Source organism: Physeter macrocephalus, chromosome 4 (assembly GCF_002837175.3).
Source record: "Physeter macrocephalus isolate SW-GA chromosome 4, ASM283717v5, whole genome shotgun sequence".
Taxonomy (NCBI): domain Eukaryota; kingdom Metazoa; phylum Chordata; class Mammalia; order Artiodactyla; family Physeteridae; genus Physeter; species Physeter macrocephalus.
In genome coordinates this window covers 5,180,237-5,198,668 of record NC_041217.1, presented here as the reverse complement: position 1 = coordinate 5,198,668, position 18,432 = coordinate 5,180,237, and the positions used below count along the sequence as shown (strand labels likewise).

The 18,432-nt window shown below is 39.9% G+C and overlaps 1 protein-coding gene and 1 pseudogene across 1 annotated transcript in view; one reads left to right on the top strand and one right to left on the bottom strand.

Annotated features, from left to right (window-relative positions):
- LOC102991067 (complement factor H-like) overlaps positions 1–4,185 on the top strand; it is a 141,097-nt gene extending 136,912 nt beyond the window's left edge. Inside the window, exons 25-26 of the mRNA XM_028488298.1 lie at positions 3,157–3,339; positions 3,807–4,185. Of these exons, the coding sequence (XP_028344099.1) occupies positions 3,157–3,339; positions 3,807–4,003 (380 nt within the window). The 3' untranslated portion in view covers positions 4,004–4,185. The remainder of the gene's footprint in view (positions 1–3,156; positions 3,340–3,806) is intronic.
- Positions 4,186–7,797: 3,612 nt separating this feature from the next.
- On the bottom strand, positions 7,798–8,094 carry LOC102992730 (HIG1 domain family member 1A, mitochondrial-like; annotated as a pseudogene).
- Between the last annotated feature and the right edge of the window lie 10,338 nt (positions 8,095–18,432).

The window sequence follows — 18,432 nt, the reverse complement described above, 5'->3', positions numbered from 1 at the left end:
ACATATGGCTTTTACTTTACTTCAACTTAGGATAAGTCTATTTATAATTCTGCTGAAATATGCCATTCACATTGTTTGATTATCTTTCCTATTACGATGTATGTGTGTTTTCAATACCACTAAGTAATTCTCTGAAACTGTCTAACTGGAAATATTGTCAGATCCCATAAGTAAGAGCTCAGGCCCCCAAGACTGCTCTCCCACCCCGCCCCCTTCAGAATTCAATCACAAGCCCAGCTTGTTATCTGTGCTTCTGTTTACTGGCTATACATTAGAGGTTCCTGGGACTTCCTCTTCAGGTTCAATTAATTTGCTAGAGTGGCTCATAGAACTCAAAGAAACATTTGATTTACCAGATTCCCAGTTGAAGGAATATAACTCAGCAACAGGCAGATGGAAGAGATGCACAGGGCAAGATACATGGAAAGGCACAGAGTTTCCATGCCCTCCTAGTGGCCACTCTCCCAGCACGTCCACATGTTCGACTGCTAGGGATCTCTCAAAATCCCATCCTTTTGGTTTTTTATGGAGGCTTTATCACAGGGGCAAATTGATTAACCCATTGGCCATCGGCAGTTGATGCAATCTGCAGCCCCTCTTCCCTCCCTGGAGGTCAGGGGTGTGGGACTGAATCTTCTAACCTTCTCATCACAAGGTGGCTCCCTTGGCAACCAGCTTAGGTGCTTTCCACTACATATATACAATGGAATACTGCTCAGCCATAAAAAAGAATGAAATAGTGCCATTTGCAGCAACATGGATGGACCTAGAGAATATGATCCTTAGTGAAATATGTTAGACAGAGAAAGACAAATACTGTATGATATCATTTATATGTGGAATCTAAAAAATAATACAACTGAATGTATATGCAAAGTAGAAACATACTCACAGATATAGAAAACAAACTAGTGGTTACCAAAGGGGAGAAGGAAGTCAGGAGGGACAAGTTAGAGGTGTGGGATTAAGGGATACAAACTACTATGTACAAAACAGATACACAACAACGATATACTGTATAGCACAGGGAATTACAGTCATTGCCTTAACCTATAAGGGAGTATAATCTGCAAAAATATTGAACCATTACGCTGTACACCTGAAACTAACACAATATTGGAAACCAACTACACCTCAATTTAAAACAACAAAAAAACTCATCATCCTGTTTGTTAGTGAAGATGAGAATCAACTGGAACTCTTACACATTGCTAATGGGAATGTAAGATGGCACAATCACCCTGAAAACCAGTATGGTAGTTTCTTGTAGATTCAGTCAAGCACATATCAGATAGCCCAGCAATTTTACTTTTAGGTATATATCAGGAAATAGTAAATATATGTTCATTCAAAGACTTGAGTTCAAGTGTTCATAAATAGCTCAATCATAACAGCCACAACCTGGAAACACTCCAAAAGTCATTCAACAGAGGATAAAATGGATAAACATATTTCATATCCATAGAAAGCTACCCTGCCCCACAATGGAGAGGAGTGACCTAGTGATGCAAGACACCACATAGAAGAATGGGTCTCACATTGGATGAAATAAAGCAGCCAGATGTAAGAGAACGCATGCTGTATGAATCCATGATACAAAGTTGAAGGAAGGCAAAATTATAGTGACAGAAAGAACATGGGCTTCCTAGAGGAAGAGAATTGGGGGAGGTGGAATAGAAAGGAAACAACCGACTTTTAAAGGAAGATGAAAACTGTCTCTAGTTTGGTTGGGTTTGTGGTTACACAAGTGTACACATTGTCACGTCATTGGCCCACACGCTAATATGTGTGGATCTTATTGTATGTAATTCATATCTGAATAAAGGTGATTTTAAAAATGAGCACTTGGAAACCGAAGATATAGCTGTCCAAAATATTGTAATGTGATTGTCACTAGAAGAAAAGAAGGAATAGGAATTTATTAGGAAATTAAATTATTATTATAGGAAATTAAAAGTGAGAGAATATATAAAATTATTAGAAACCAGAGGCTCCAGACAGAAAGAAGAGAAAAAAATTATAAAATATAAACAAAAATAGCACAAAGGAGAGAGAAATGTCAGCAAGATAAAGGATAAGACATCCCTCCTGGTATCCCACCTTCAACAATAATAATTTAGCATCTATCCACAAAAGCCCCTTTATGGGAGATGCGGGACCCAGGTTCCAGGAGATTGTGAAACCCCAGGGGCGCGGTCCAAGCGCAAGGACAGGTATCTTGTTCCCTCCCAGTGTGGGTGAAAGTCTAGACTGAACACTTGGCCCCTGTTGATCAAGGTGGGGAGAGGGTTGGTCTCAGGTTTCTTCAATGGTGTTTTTCTAGAGTGAGTCCTGTATTGTGAAAAAATGTTTCCCTTGCCAGGCTGATCCTTTCCTGCGCCTTTGGCTAAAGGAAGCAGAGTCTTCCTGGGACTTTTTTTGTTGTTGTTAATTTTGCCTGAACATGAGGTCATTTCTGGGTTGCGGTCTCAGTGCCCAGTCCAGGATACATACACGGCAAAGTGAAAACTCAGACAACTCACTGCAGTGTAACTCCTTGAATGCCAATGTCACTAAAAGATCAACTTCTTTTCTACACCCTTCACAAACTCTTATGTTGGTCTTTATAATACGTTCAGGATTTTTAGTTAACAGAGGGAATATTTAGCAGAAGAAATAAATAAGCAGAAATGTTCCCGTCTCATTTTGTCCAGAGCAGGAAGCCAGAAATTCCCTTTTACATTATACACATTTGTAATTCTTTGAATTTTATTTAAAAAGCTGATGTTTCTCTTGTAATAAAAATGAAAATCAATTAAAAAAATTACCAGAGATTCAATAGCCACTGCAGTATGCTTAATATATAAGACCAAGAAACTTTCTTTGTTTATCTTAGCTATCCATCTCTCTAGCATATATTCATTAAGGAAAACATCTTTAAATACCAGAATACTGCAAAGCAGACATATTTGTTAATGTCTTATGTGTGCTTTCATGTGGGGTGAAAGGAAGGGCTTAAAATGTGACTCTCAGTTTAAGTGATTAAAATTTTTTCAGTGAATCATTTCTGTCATCAGAAATCACAAGTCTTGATATTACATATTGTTCTATACTTTTATTTACTTTCTTTAACCTGTGTTTGTCTTTGGTCTCTCAATGAATCAAATTCTTTTTCAGACTCTCAAGCAAAATGTGGGCCTCCCCCACCAATAGACAACGGAGACTTTACATCATTCCCGGCACCAGTATATCCTCCAGGATCGACAGTTGAGTACCAATGCCAGTCCTACTATGAACTTCAGGGAAACAGATACATAGTATGTCAGAATGGAGAGTGGTCAGAACCACCAAAATGCTTAGGTAAATATTTTAATCTTCTCGTGGATCCTGGGAAAATCAGTGTAATTGGTATAATATTTTGCTGTTTATAATAGAATTTTTATAGATTAACAATTCTATTGAATGCTTGGCTAACAAATATTAATATGTGAGAAAATAAAGTTTGAAAAATTCTTGTTCAAGCAACTATAGCATTGAAAGGTTATTTAATAAAAGTTCTTAATGTGATAGTGACATTATGAATCTTTTATTATAACACTTAATTATTAAATTAAACATAGTACTCATTTTTATATCATTAATTGTTTAAAATGATGGAATCTACATAATGGATTTTCAATGAGTTTGTTTAGAAAATATTTTGAGAATGAAATCCTGGACCAGTGTAAAAGATTCTACTTGAAAGTCTGAAATTCTATGGAAAATATTTGTATGCTACTTAATGTTTTTTGATTTTTAATGTTTTTTGTTGATTTTTTTAACTTCAGATGCATGTGTAATTTCAGAAGAAATGATGAAAAAACATAACATCCAGTTAAAATGGAGACACGATAAAAAGCTTTATTCTAAAACACATGACACTATTGAATTTACGTGTAAACGTGGATATTATCCAAGGACACCAGAGTATACATTTCGAACAACCTGTCAGGAAGGAAAAGTGGCATATCCTACTTGTGGATGAAACAGTGGTTAAAACGCAGTTGTAAAATTGAAATATGTACATTCATTCAGAATTTCTCATTATTAATCCAATTCTCAGTTTCTTTTATCAAGTAAATCATAATTTATGTTAAGTATTATGTGGATGATGTAATTATAATCTGGGAGACCAGTGAATCACTTCTTAAAAGTACTTCATTAAAACCTGGCAAACCAAAATGCTATGTGTCCTGTTCACAAAACATCTGTGGCAAGAAATTAGATGCAATCACTTCAATGCCTCTTTCCATCCATCATTCTCCTAACTTTCTCGAAGCTTTCTCTGTAACTTCTGAGGCTTTCTGAGACTGTTTCAGAAGAAATGGAAAAAAATGCTTGTCTCCATCTTCAAAATAATATCACTTCACAAACACGTAAAAAGCAATCTGTGTCATACCTATGCTAGTGATTAGATCTAGTTATTACTTACCTTTGCTTATCGATCAATAGATAAATATACCAAAAAATGATGAAATCCGTGTTCTTCTACAAGATGTCTATCTAGCACATGTAATAAACAAGTCATAAGGAGGAGTTAGAACCTAATTGGGTATATATCTATCATGTTGACATAAAAAGTGGTTTAAAAAATCCAATATGAAGTATAAACACACACACACACAAACACTATGCTCTGATACTGAATAAAGGTTTATAGAACAAAGATTGGTAGGAAGTGCAATCAAATATCTTTTTAAACTATAGTTGAATTTAGAAATAATAGGGGTAAGGGGTGGTGTTTAACTCCTTTATACTTTTGTGGATTCTAAATTTATTAACCTTTAAAGTATATATATCACCTTTGAATATTTTATTTTAAATAAGGATATATATAAAGCAAGACAATACATACCGAGAATTATAAAGACCTCTTTGGTACTGACCTTCAGATCTAATAACATTTTCATGAGTTTGTTAGTACAGAGAGTTTCGGAAACATTCAATCACAAGAGTCTGAAATGTGATCTTTGTTTTTAATTTCAAACAGCATAGCTAAAAATCAGTTGACTAGAAACATTTTAAATTTCTACAAAAAATGAACACTTGAAGATGAAAATAAATATATAAATAATTAAAAATATTTTAGGTAATACCTCGTTACTGTTTTGTGTAAATATCCATCGCTATACACTGTTACAAAATTTTTTTCTTGTGATAAGAACTTTTAGGATCTATTATCTAAGCAACTTTCAGATATACGATACAGTATTATTAACTATAGTTACCTGCTGTGTGTTACATTTCAATGACTAATTTTTTTTACAGCTGAAAGTTTGTACTTTTTCTTTACCCATTTTGCCCAACCCCCCATTCCACTTCCAGACTCTGGCAACCACTAATCAATTCTCAGTATCCATGAGTTCAGTTTTGAGTTGGTTTAATTGTTTTTTGGTTTTGTTTTTAGATTCCACATGTAAGTAAGATCATATGTTGTCTTTCTCTGACTTATTTCACTGAGCATAATGCCCTCAAAGTCCATCCATGTTTTCACAAATGGCAAAATTTCATTCTTTTGAAGGCTGGATAATATTCCATTGAATACATATACTACATGCTCTTTATCCATTCCGCCATCTGTGAATACTTACGTTGCTTCCATATCTTTACTATTGTAAATAATGTTGCAGTGAACATTGCATGTATCTTTTTTCTTTTTTAAAAAAATTTATTTATTTAGTTTTGGCTGCATTGGGTCTTCGTTGTGATGCGCGGGCTTCTCATTGCAGTGGCTTCTCTTGTTGCGGAGCACGGTCTCTAGGCACATGGGCTTCAGTAGTGTGGCATGAGGGCTCAGTAGTTGTGGCTCATGGGCTGTAGAACACAGGCTCAATAGTCCTGGCGCATGGGCTTAGTTGCTCCGCGGCATGTGGGCTATTCCCGGACCAGGGCTCGAACCTGTGTTCCCTGCATTGGCAGGCAGATTCTTAACCACTGCACCACCAAAGAAGCCCCCATGTATCTTTTCAAATTAGTATTTTCATTTTCTTCGGATAAATACTCAGAAGTAGAATTGCTGGATCGTATGGTAGTTCTATTTTTAATTTTTTGAGAAACCTCCATACTGTTTACCATAGTGGCTGAACCAACTTGCATTCCACCAACAGTGCATGAAGGTTCCCTTTTCTCCATATCCTTGATAGCACTTGTTAACTTTGTCGTTTTAATGATAGCCATTCTGGCAGGTGTAAGGTGACATCTCACTGTGGTTTTGATCTCTTCATCTGGCTCTTGATTTGTAGGCTTTAATGTCCTTTGGAATAAGCTGATAATCCAGTGAATAAATGGGTTTTTCTGAGTCTCATAAGCCATTTTAGTAATTAATCAAACCCAAGAAGGGGAAGATGGGAACTTCAGATTTATAGCCAGTCAGTCAGAAGTACATGTAACAACGTGGACTTTGACTGGCATCCTGAGTTGGAGGGGGTTGTTGGAACCTCCAGTTTGTAGCTGGTTGGTCAGAAGCACAGGTACAACCTGGCCCTATAACTGGTGTATGAAGTAGAGGGTGACCTTGTGGGACTGAGCACTTTAGCTGTGGAATCTGATTTTATCTCTGGGTAGTGTCAGAATTAAATTGATTTCTTGGACACCTTGCTGATGTCTGGGAATTGCTTGCTGGTGTTGGAAAGCCTTCACACAGGCACACAACCACATTGGAACTGGGTCCAGGAACGCTTTTAGTGGACATCCTTGTCCCTCCTGATGATAGAGGAAAAACTTTCAGCTTTTCATTGTTAAATATTATATTAGCTGTGTCCTTGTCATATGTAGCCATTATTATGTTGAGGTATGTTCCGTCTATACCCAATTAATTGACAGCATTAACATAAATGGATGTTGAATTTTGTTAAATGCTTTCTCTGCATCTATTGCAATGATCATATGATTTTTATCCTTCATTTTGTTTTGGTGTGTGTGTGTGTGTGTGTGTGTGTGTGTGTGTGTGTGTGGCTTGCTCATAAATCACTTCCATTATAGGCAATTTATTTAGTTTAACATTTATGATTCTTTCAGAGAAAATAGACTGCACACATTTAAAAAGTATTTTTCATTTACCTTTGCATTAGCACTTAAAATATACACTTCTATTTCAAAATGCCATTTAAAAAGTATTCTAATATAACAGCAGCAAACTATAATTCTGCAATTACACAAGAGCTAAATGGGGATCTACAGTTAAGTTATTCTCATGTTTACAGCTCTGATTCTGAAACAGATACTACTTCAGAGCAGCTGTTACCAGCTCTTTAGGTTTGGTTTAAAAACACACACATAGTTGCCGGGAGCTTTATAATGTTGTATTCCGTGCACTGTTCTGAAAGGGTTCTTCAAGAGCCAACCAGACCTTAAAAACAGTACTCAGTCCACAAGGCAGTCAGAAAGAGTTAAATTAACTGGGGTAAATAGGATTCCTACATTACATCAAAAGCATATGATATTCTGCAGCAACTGGGAGCATTTGCAGGTTTGGCATGTTGTCCTCTTTACAACTAATTTTATCAGAAGAGTTTAAGAAGGTGGACATTGTACCACTATCAAGTGCATTTAAAAGTGAGCATTTAAAAGTGACATGTTTTCGTGCTAACCTGACTCCCCTGAATGACCTAGCTAGTGAACTAGTCACTAGGCAAATCCAGCCTGCAAGAAAGGGAGCCAATATTCAAATTACGATGTTATTGTCCGACCCACAGAATTTATTTTCAACGCAAACATATAAACTCAGTATGAGATGTCTAACTAAAGCAAGCACCACCAAGAAAGACAGCCTCTCCTCTTCTAAGGTTTAGGTTTTGCCCAGAATTCTCGATACATGGAATAGCCCATACCAAGAGCAATTGCTCCCACAACAAAGCCTTGGGCTGCCACATGCAAGTGGATCCGGTGAACAGACACTTTAGTATTGCCCCTGCCCTTCCATTTATATCATCCATATGCAACGATGGCTGCAAAACCTGCCATTCCAATGGGGACAAATGGTGCCTCTCTAGCTTTTCGGATAAGTTTAGATCCCTGATCTTCATCATATGAAGAAAGAGAAACATCTGTGTCACTTGACATAGTGACTGAAGAATCTTCCTTCCGAGGGCCGAAGAGGGTCGCCAAAGGTGGAAGGGAATAGAGGCCCGGGGAGAAGATGAAGCCGATGGCAGGAAGGTAGTTTGGTTTTACGCCCTGCTCTCAACCCTTCAACTTTCCTGCCCTTTCTCTTCTTGTGACCTTGTCAGGACCCCGTGGTCGGAGCGCCTGCCCTCTCAATCCGTCCTCACCCACCCCGCTCTAGGAGTTCCCCGAAGTCGGCCCCAGCCCCGTCCCTCCGCAGCTCCATGCGCGAGGCTTCGCTCCTCAAGCCTTTGCTGCATCCCCTCATAGGCTCCGTGCGCCCTCACCAGCCTCCCCTGCCCCGCGAGGTGGGGCCTGAGCCCCGCCAACCAGACTTCGCCCCCTTCAGCCCAGGCATCGCCCCCACTCCCAGCCCTGCGACCCCCAACCCTCCCAAGGTGCTCTCAGCCCGGCCCAGCGCGGCGCCTTCATTTTGTTAATGTGGTGTATCACAATGATTTGTGAATGTTGAAACATTTCTGCATCCCTGGAATAAATCCTACTTGATCATGGTGTATGATCCTTTTAATGTATTGTTGAATTCAGTTTGCTAATATTTTACTGAAAAATTTTGCATCTATATTCATCAGCAATATTGGTCTGCAATTTTCTTTTCTTGTGGTGTCATTATCTGAACTTAGTGTTGGCCTCATAAAATGAGTTGGGAAGAGTTTCCTCCTGTGAAATTGTGATTTATAAAAAATGCGTATGTATTTTGACATTAAGATGACCAAAATATATTTCTTACACATATTTAGTCTTCCTCCAGGTTTCCTGGTTCACAGTTCCAAAAACCCTGGGAATTTACTAAGTGCTGAGAGTGATGAATGTGTATATTGTTATGTTAATGGGGTGACTTTGGGAAAGCACCTAAAGATGGGGCTGGTTGCCGGTGGAGCCAACCATGCGATTAGAGGATCAGAACACTCAGTCTCACCTTCTAGCCTCCAGGTAAGATGGCATTTGGCTAAGGTTATTAAGAAGTAGAAGAGGGCTTCCCTGGTGGCGCAGTGGTTGCGCGTCCGCCTGCCGATGCAGGGGAACCGGGTTCGCGCCCCGGTCCGGGAGGATCCCACGTGCCGGGGAGCGGCTGGGCCCGTGAGCCATGGCCGCTGAGCCTGCGCGTCCGGAGCCTGTGCTCCGCAACGGGAGAGGCCACAGCAGAGGGAGGCCTGCATACCACAAAAAAAAAAAAAAAAAAAAAAGAAGTAGAAGAGCTGTGGAGACTAACTTATTTTACATGTATGGCGTTTGCAGGAGTGGAAGGGGAGAAAAGCAAGATTGTTTTATAATTGCCCTAATATTTCAGAACTCCAGGTACAAATAAAATTCATTAAGAATTTCTCTAGGGCTTCCCTGGTGGCGCAGTGGTTGAGAGTCCGCCTGCCGATGCAGGGGACACGGGTTCGTGCCCCGGTCCGGGAGGATCCCACATGCCGCGGAGCGGCTGGGCCCGTGAGCCGTGGCCGCTGAGCCTGCGCGTCCGGAGCCTGTGCTCCGCACGGGGAGAGGCCACAGCAGTGAGAGGCCCGCGTACCGCAAAAAAAAAAAAAAAAAGAATTTCTCTAGTCTGTAAGCAACCATTTATGCTTTAAAAATCCCAACAAAGTGGTTATAGAGGGAACATTGATCAACATAATAAGGGCAAACATTTCTTGAACGAAGCGCACGCACACTTCTCATTGTTATTTCGCCTTGTTGCTTGGTATTCCTGTTACTAATTACAAAATTTTTATTCCTTGTAACAATCGGACTTTTCTTATCCCTGTGGACCAAACTGTATTACAACTGATGAGCGCGGCTGCCAAAACATGAGCACAGAGGTGGGCTTGGCTGCTCCGTGTCGTGTAGGAAGTGTTCTGATTACGGGATTTATGATGTACACTAAAGTGGAAATGCCTTTGAACTTAGTTTTCAGTCTCCAATCCTAAGTTTTCTTTTTAATCATTAGAACTCTTTTAAAAACAATTACAAAGAAGAATCTAAAATATCAAGATTTTGTTTTTGTCAACTGTGTGTAAAGTATCTTGTGAGTTTTATAGATATTTTGACTGTCTCGTGTGTCCTGAGTACCAATGTCTTTATAGAAAAATTCAGTTCTCTGTGAAGACTAGGAGGTGTATTGTATATTGAACTAGTTCTCTGTGTTGTTTTGATATTTAAAATAAAGTTCTTTGGTCCTAATAAAGCATATCTAGGTTTTACTGAACACATTTTCACAGCATGACAATGCAGTGCTCTGCCTGCCTCCTGAAAAATTGAATAAAAAGACCATGAACAACACACCATTGTAAAGCAATTATACTCCAATAAAGATGTTAAAAAGAAAAAGACCACGAACACATAGAAAACCAGTGTCTTGGGGCACAGTTATTAAATTTTTCTTTCTTTTTCATAAGCTAGATATCATTTTGAAATATTTTATATGTTAAATGTATAAATCATTATTTAATGGTTTTTAAGTGGCTAATTAATATAAGTTTAAATATTAATAGTGGACTATTACGCTTGAAGTAGTCATGTCCTGTTTTTCCCCAAGGCGTCTGAAGTGTAGAAAATCCCATGAATGGGCTGTTCCCCGCGACAGTGAGAGGGGTCACTCGCCACTACCCCTCATTCCCAGAACTGTACACTCTGGCCACGGGAGGGACCACTGCTGGTCTAAGGCACGAGCTGAGAGACAGGACACACCCGACCTGGCCAGCTGTCATCTGCATCTGGCACATAACTGAGCCTCTGCAGGCAGCTGGTAAAAGACTAGTGAATTCCAAGCCCTCCCGCTGGAGGCGGTGTTGTGTGGGACACCTAATTCCCTATTGCTGTGTAACACATTAGACCAAATGTAGTGGCTTGAAACAACAGACATTACCTCACAGGTCCTGTGGGTCAGGAATCGTCTGGCTGAGCTAGGTGGCTCTGGCTCAGGGCCAGAGGTTGAAGTCAAACTTCATGGGAGCTGCAGCCTCTAGAGGCCATCCTGGAGCAGACTTCACCTCCAAGCCCACTTCTGGCCATAGTTCCTTCCCACACGGCCTCTCTCTACAGGGCTGCCTGGTGATACGTACAGAGCTGGCTGCCCCCAAGAAAAAATGAAAGAACACAGGCAGGATTTAAGTTGCAGTCTTTTATAACCTAATCTAGGAAGTGATAGCACATCACATCTGCCACTGCGAGTCCCTAAGTCCACACCACTCAAGGGACACAAATGAAGATTCCCCTCTTGAAGGGAGAAGTGACGAAGAATTTTTAGACACACTTTGGAAACCTCCACAGATTCATTGGTTCTAGAGAAAGCATTCTGTACGTCCGTGCATGGATGGTGGGGGCAGGTGCAGCAATCTATACTCAGAAAATGCATCTACTCCAGAGAGGAAAATACCACCTCTGCTGTCATAGAAAGAGTTTAATGTAACCCACATGCCACAGGTAACTGGTTGGTCCCTGGGGAGTGGAGTCACATTGGGGGTTCTGCTTGGCCTCTGTTCGCAGGTCACGCTCTCAGCGGTGGGACATCCGATCAGCCTTGGAAAGAGGGAGACTGTTTAAGCTCTTTCATAGCCCCCATATCTGCGGCCATGGCCAGTGTATACATGGGTTCACCAAGTAAGAATGGGGTCTCTGAGGAAGGAGGTTCTGACATCTAAGCAGGACAGGTTGTCCTGTTTGCCTGATTTTTGAGCTCTTCCTTTGCCTTGGATATTCTCTGATGGCATTTACTAGGGACACAAATTTCTTAACTTCCTGTCCCTACTTTTCTTTTTAATTAATTAATTTAATTTTGGCTGCATTGGGACTTTGTTGCTGCGCGCGGGCTTTCTCTGGTTATGGCGAGCGGGCGCTGCTCTTTGTTGTGGTGCGCGGGCTTCTTACTGTGGTGGCTTCTATTGTTGTGGAGCATGGGCTCTAGGCCCGCGGGCTTCAGTAGTTGTGGCACATGGGCTCAGTAGTTGTGGCTCACGGGCTCCAGAGTGCAGGTTCAGCAGTTGTGGCACACGAGCTTAGCCGCTCCGCGGCATGTGGGATCTTCCCCGACTAGGGCTCAAACCCGTGTGCCCTGCATTGGCAGGCGGATTCTTAACCACTGCACCACCAGGGAAGCCCTGCAGCGTACTTTTAATGGTGATTCATATTTAATTTTGCGACTTTTGTTTCAGAACTTCCTGGGTAGCTTTTCTGCATTGCATTGATCAGAGCAATGCTCCCATTCCTGTCATCAAAATCCAAAGAATTTACATCCTTATTTTGACTGCTCTGGTCTTTCCATTGATTAGAACCTCTGAAATTGTGAAAAGAAAAAAAAAAAGCTGAGGGAGTCTCACTCCTTGTCTAAATAACCGCTTCCTAAGGCAGTGAGAAGAGGCTCTTAATCTGAAGTCCATTGACTTGTATCTAAGCAGTGGTTCAGCTACACTTAAGAACCTGCCCTTCCCCTTTAGTTTATAAATGCTTGCTTTACAAGGAAAGGTATATATTTTTTCTATCTACATAATACTTTTTTGCTTATTCTTTTTTGTTATGTGGAACTAAATGTTTGTTGTGGTTTTTTTTGGTTTTGTTCTTTTGTTTTAGAATTTACTCTTTTATAGTGTAAAAGCTCACTGTTCTTCTTTTTAAAAACCAATTGTTTATGATGTGTTATGGTTTCTGCATTAAAACAAAACTTGCCTTTTATTAGCTGTTGATTTCCCTCAGCTTCGGGTCTGAGTGTGCTGATTCCACTTAACCCACCAAGCCACTAAGATAATACCTACAAACATAATGTTTACCTTTTACAAATTCTTTTAAACTCTGTTGCCTTATTTAATCCTTACATCAAGCTCATGGAGTCCTTATCCACATTTGTAGATAAGGCAACACTGTCAAAGGGTTTGTGTCCAATGGATCAGGGTAGACAGCTAAATTCACTCTTCCGATAGATGAGAAAATAGAGTCTTCCGTGTCTCTATTTTCTCATCTATCGGTTGGAAGTAATGCCAACTGCAGCTGTGCATGGTGCTCAAATGAGAGAAAGCTTCAAGCAAAAGTCTGGACTCTGTGTCCTGAATAAATGTTCTCTTCCTGATTTTTAATGAGGAAATATGCTCAGAGGGTGGAAATATTTATGCATGGTTTTATTCTTAGCAATTGACAGAGCTGGGATTCCCATCCAGGTCTTATAATTTTAAATCCCATGCACTTTCCCTTATATTGATTTATAGACATGAGACATGGTTCCTCCCTAAAGACATATGTTAGGAGGTTGAGGGAAAAATTCTAAGAACAAGGAGAAGCTACATCAAACAGCTATCAAGGAGGATGGGATGTTTTGAGGAGACCGGTGGTTCTCAAATTTAAGAATGCATCAGGGGCTTCCCTGGTGGCGCAGTGGTTGCGCGTCCACCTGCCGATGCAGGGGAACCGGGTTCGCGCCCCGGTCTGGGAGGATCCCACGTGCCGCGGAGCGGCTGGGCCCGTGAGCCATGGCCGCTGAGCCTGCGCGTCCGGAGCCTGTAAATGAGGGAGATTTCTACTCACCACTCCACACTTACTAATGTGAATTTCTGGGGGTAAATACAGAAAACTCCATTTTAAACAGGGTCTTATGTACGCAGATGGCATCTAACGAACTACTAGGTGCTATACTTGCCAAAGAATGACAGAAATTCACAATTCGTATAAAAATAAGTCTGCCATACAATATATCTAGGCCTGAAGCGGAATGAAGACCAGGAGACTGTCATTTGGGATATTTTATAGAGCAGATTTACTGGGGCCTATCCAAGGAAAACTTTTTTAAATATTATTTTCAGTTTCTTTTAATCTCCTAGTCCATCTTTTTAAAACTTCAATAATACTGGTGTGTTAGACTCTGCATAGGACTGCTGTAATGTAGGGGGTTTGTCGTTTGGGTCTAGGTTTTCATAACGACATTCAGTTAAAATCACCAGCCATCCTACTGAATGGGATTAAGCTACGTGGTGTTTCCATCCTGACTGCACGTTACCTCAGTGGTGAGCTTTAAAAAAACCACGGACACAAGGACCCCGCTTCAGCATCACTCCAGGGGAGGACACAGAGGAGGGTCGGGGCATTTTTACTTTTTACAAACCCCTCAAGTGATCTCTGTAACCAGGGTTATGAACAGCTCAACTGGCTGGTTTAACAGGCTCATTGGTGCCAGTTCTGGAAATAGGAGCTTTTGCTCTGCAAACGAGTAGAGGCTGACATGAGGCTGCTCGCACTTCCTTAAGAAAATAAGCCACCCGTCTATTGTCTGCAGTGTGTTTGATGCTAATTTGATGTGACTGGAAGACTTGGATGAACTGACTGGTAAGGCAGCCCCAAACCTGACCCCCTCCTCCTTCACAGCCAGGCTTCTCAGACAGTTATGGTCATTGCACTTATGGCCACAAGGGGGCGGGCCAGATCCATTTAACAACAAGGCAGCTTCAGCTGTCACTGGCTGCAACTACCTTTTTCTGATTTGTCACTAATAAAAAGTGTAAACTAAGACCGCAGAATCTTGGGACTAGATGGAAATATGAGAGATCATCTTGTTTATTGATTGACAACCTTTTTTCAATCTTCTCCCAAAGGAGGGAGATGCAGCCCACTTTTTTTTATTGTAATTCTTTCTGCCGTCTTTCAGAATCTAGATAAAATAGTAAGATTCTTATCTCAGACACATGGCAATGCTTCTGTTCAAAAAATTAACAGTGATGCATATCCAAGTATGTCATTACTGAAGGTAATAGAGGCATATTTAAAAGAAAGTAGTATAACAGATCTGTTCCCTCATTTGTTTGAGTTACCTAAGAAATTTTTTTAAAGGGTGGAGTTGGGGGGCGGGGGAGACCAAATAAAGATTTACAAAAGGGAAAAAGTAAAATGCTTTATGTTTTATTTCTGTTTTTTTAACCTCTGAGGGTATTTGTCTCCATAAAATCTGAAGTTTTGTAGCTAGACTATCACTGCAGTCTGAAAAGTAGGTATCAGTCATAAATCCCTTTGTGTCTCTCAGAACTGACTTGCTCTCCCTGCCTTAGTCTATAGATTGTCACAAATGATGGAAGGGCTTCCTCATGGGAAGCTGGATGGAAGAGGAGAAGGCATAGAAAAGAAAGATGGAGTGAACACTTTGAGCATCTTTTTTGCTTATGTGCTCTCCTCCTGGGTTAGCTGATTAACCTTTCAACTAAGGATAAAAAGACTAGCACTACTTTCTTAAGAAAGAAAATAGACAAACTAAAAATCAAAAGCCTTTGCAGCCACCAAACATACACCTAAGTAATGTTGTTTATAATTCAAATCTACTAAATAAATTACATATATACAACCATCCCCAACAGTTTGAAAGATATAATTTTAATGAGAAAGTCATAACTGAAACTTCCTTTGACCCCATAGATAATGTTAATGGCCAAAGTGAAGAGAATAGTAAACTTATTCTTACCCCCAAACTGTTCTTCAACTTTGAACATCACACAAAGCCAAGGAAATTTTCTAAGTCCAGATTTTTTTGTGAGTAATAGCCGTGTAGCTAATAATGAACCAGAATTAGGGGAATGTCTTTTACCAGATATGTTTGTAAAAGATTATTCAAAGCCTGTGCATTTGGAATCAAAATGTGTGCATGAGATTTACTGCACAATTTTAAGTCCAGATTCTTTCATAAATGATAATTACAGACTAAATTAGGATCTAGAATCAGAGTCAATTAGGCCAATTCTATCCCCAAGTCAATATGTAAAAGATAACATGGCATATATATGTATATCTCAGCATATATGTGAATTATCACCATCATCAAATGAAAATTCTCACAACCTCCTCAAGATGAGAGAAGAAATGAAGTTTTACCTTGTATTCCTGAATGTCAGGGTTCAAAATCTCCAAAAGCTATTTTTGAAAAATCCAAGCTTTAGAAATGAAGTCAAATTATTACACTTTTAAGAACACATAACCAGCCTAAATTTTCTGCAGTTCAGGATATTTCTAATCACAGCCACGATAAACAACTTAAGTGATGACTGCATGGGGCACCCTAAATTACAAGACTCTGATAGTGCCTGGCTCAAAGTATTCGACTATTAGCTGTCACTGTTGTTTTTAATAGCATTGAATTCTTTTCTACCTCTTCCAACCTCTTTTTTGTCTTGTTTTTCTTATCTGTGTTCTTGGCTCCGGGCACTTTGCAGTTCAGCGGAAGGCCCCGGTCCCGGTGTGTCACGCCCACTGCAGGGTCAGCTCAGGGTCACTCCCGCCAGGAGGCTGTCCTGCAGTTTAGGTGGCTTAGCTCTCCCTCCCCTTGTCCCATGACTCCTCATGTGTAGTTCTCCTTATGTAGTGTATTGTGATTCTTTCTACACATCTGCACTAGACCGAGAACTTCCTAAAGGAAGAAAATGTTTTATAAAAATTCAAATTGCATTTCAGAATTTAATTTTAACAAATCACATTCTTTAAGGGCTTAGCTTTCTAATTTATACAGAGGGTGGAAGCAGAGAAAACAGTTAGGAGGCTCTCCCATTAGTCTGGGTTAGAGGTGATCATGTTGGAACCTGGAAAACAGCGATTGTGAGGAGTGGTTCGACTTGGGATACAGTTTGCGGGTGTAAGTGTCCCGAGAGCTCCTACCCAGGATGAAGTGTCTCTCAGAGCTTATACCGCTCGCTGCAAGTTAAATAGATTGCGTTGTGCTGCGTGTTATTTATTTACTTCTGAAAAAATGGTTAAAGCCATGAAAAATCTTGAAATTGACATTGAAGTTAAGAGGTTAATTCTTGGAAAGATGTGGGTAAGAACATTACAGAAATCTTGAGATTAATTCTTTAAACTTTAAATTCTTCAAATATACTCTAGAAATGTTGTATTTCAGAGTTTGGTTTTGCTGTCTAAAATCTCACAAACTTAAATGTGATCATGTATGTATATTAAAGAGTGGACGTATACTTTATTTAAATTATTTCATGTATGTGACTTTCCTTTTTTGCCACTGATTTCTCTCCATGAAATTTTATTTACTCTCTCTATTTGGTTAGTTGTCTGAGCTTACTTGCTTTTCACTTGCATTTCAGGAGAACGACAGAAAGTCCTGAACTGGCTGTTGTCATATAATCCTTTGTGGCTACAAATCAGCCGAAAGGTAAGTATACCATTTGATTTTTGAAAAAAAGATAATTTTTTTATTGTATACTTTTAATAGATTCTTTAATAAAATATGGTTTCACTTATAAAGACATTTGATTAGCTTAGTTGACCTTTTAGTATGAAATTAAAGTCCTTTAATAAATGCGCATTAGGTTAATAGACCCTGTCATTATATATTATTGCCATTTTGTTATATAGCAATTTTCCTGTTAGTTTCTTAAATATATAAGATGAGGTACTAGATGTAACAACAAGTATAATAAACTCCTTTCTGAGCATTTACAAATGACAATACTAGGATGTTTTAAATACATTTTCTAGTTTGAATTTTTATAAAACCCAGTGAGGTATGTATTATTATTTCTACTTCACTGACGAAACAGAAGCTCAGATGTTAAGTGACTCGCTGAATGCCAATGACTGGTAAGGACTGGAATCTACACCAATCTGATGCCATTGGAACCATTTTGATGGAACACTGCTCATAAAAACTTCATCGGAATTTGAGTTTTTCACATGGTGCATGGTTCAGTAATATTTAGAATGTTAAAACTAACTGAATTAGAAAGCCACTAGGGGGACTTCCCTGGTGGTCCAGTGGTAAAGAGTCCGCCTTGCAATGCTAGGGGACGCGGGTTCCATCCCTGGTCAGGGCACTGAGATCCCACATGCCACAAGGCCACTAAGCGCGCGTGCCACAACTACTGAGCTCGCGCGCCTCAACAAGAGAGCCTGTGTGCTGCAATCTACAGAGCCCACATGCCCTGGAGGCTGCGCACCACAACTAGAGAAGAGAAAACCCGCACGCCACAACTAGAGAGAAGCCCGTGCACCGCAACGAAGAGATCCCGCGTGCCGCAACTAAGATTCAAAGCAGCCAAAAATAAATAAATACATAATAAATAAAAATATATTTAAAAAAAGAAAACCACTAGGAGTTGACTGTTTTAAAAAATTAATCTTTTATTAAAATCCCCAGTGTTTTCATTTCCTTTAGTCTTTAACTGGTGTATTCTTCTATTTTCTTTAGGTTTTTTTTACCATTGTCGTGTTGGGAAATGTGATGGTCCTCAGAGAGGTGCGTGCCCTCAGGATTCTGCAGCAGGATGGGCACAAAACCCAGGATGTACCTGTGGTAGCCAAGTCTATATATCAAATAATACTGCTTGTTGGGTTTTCTTT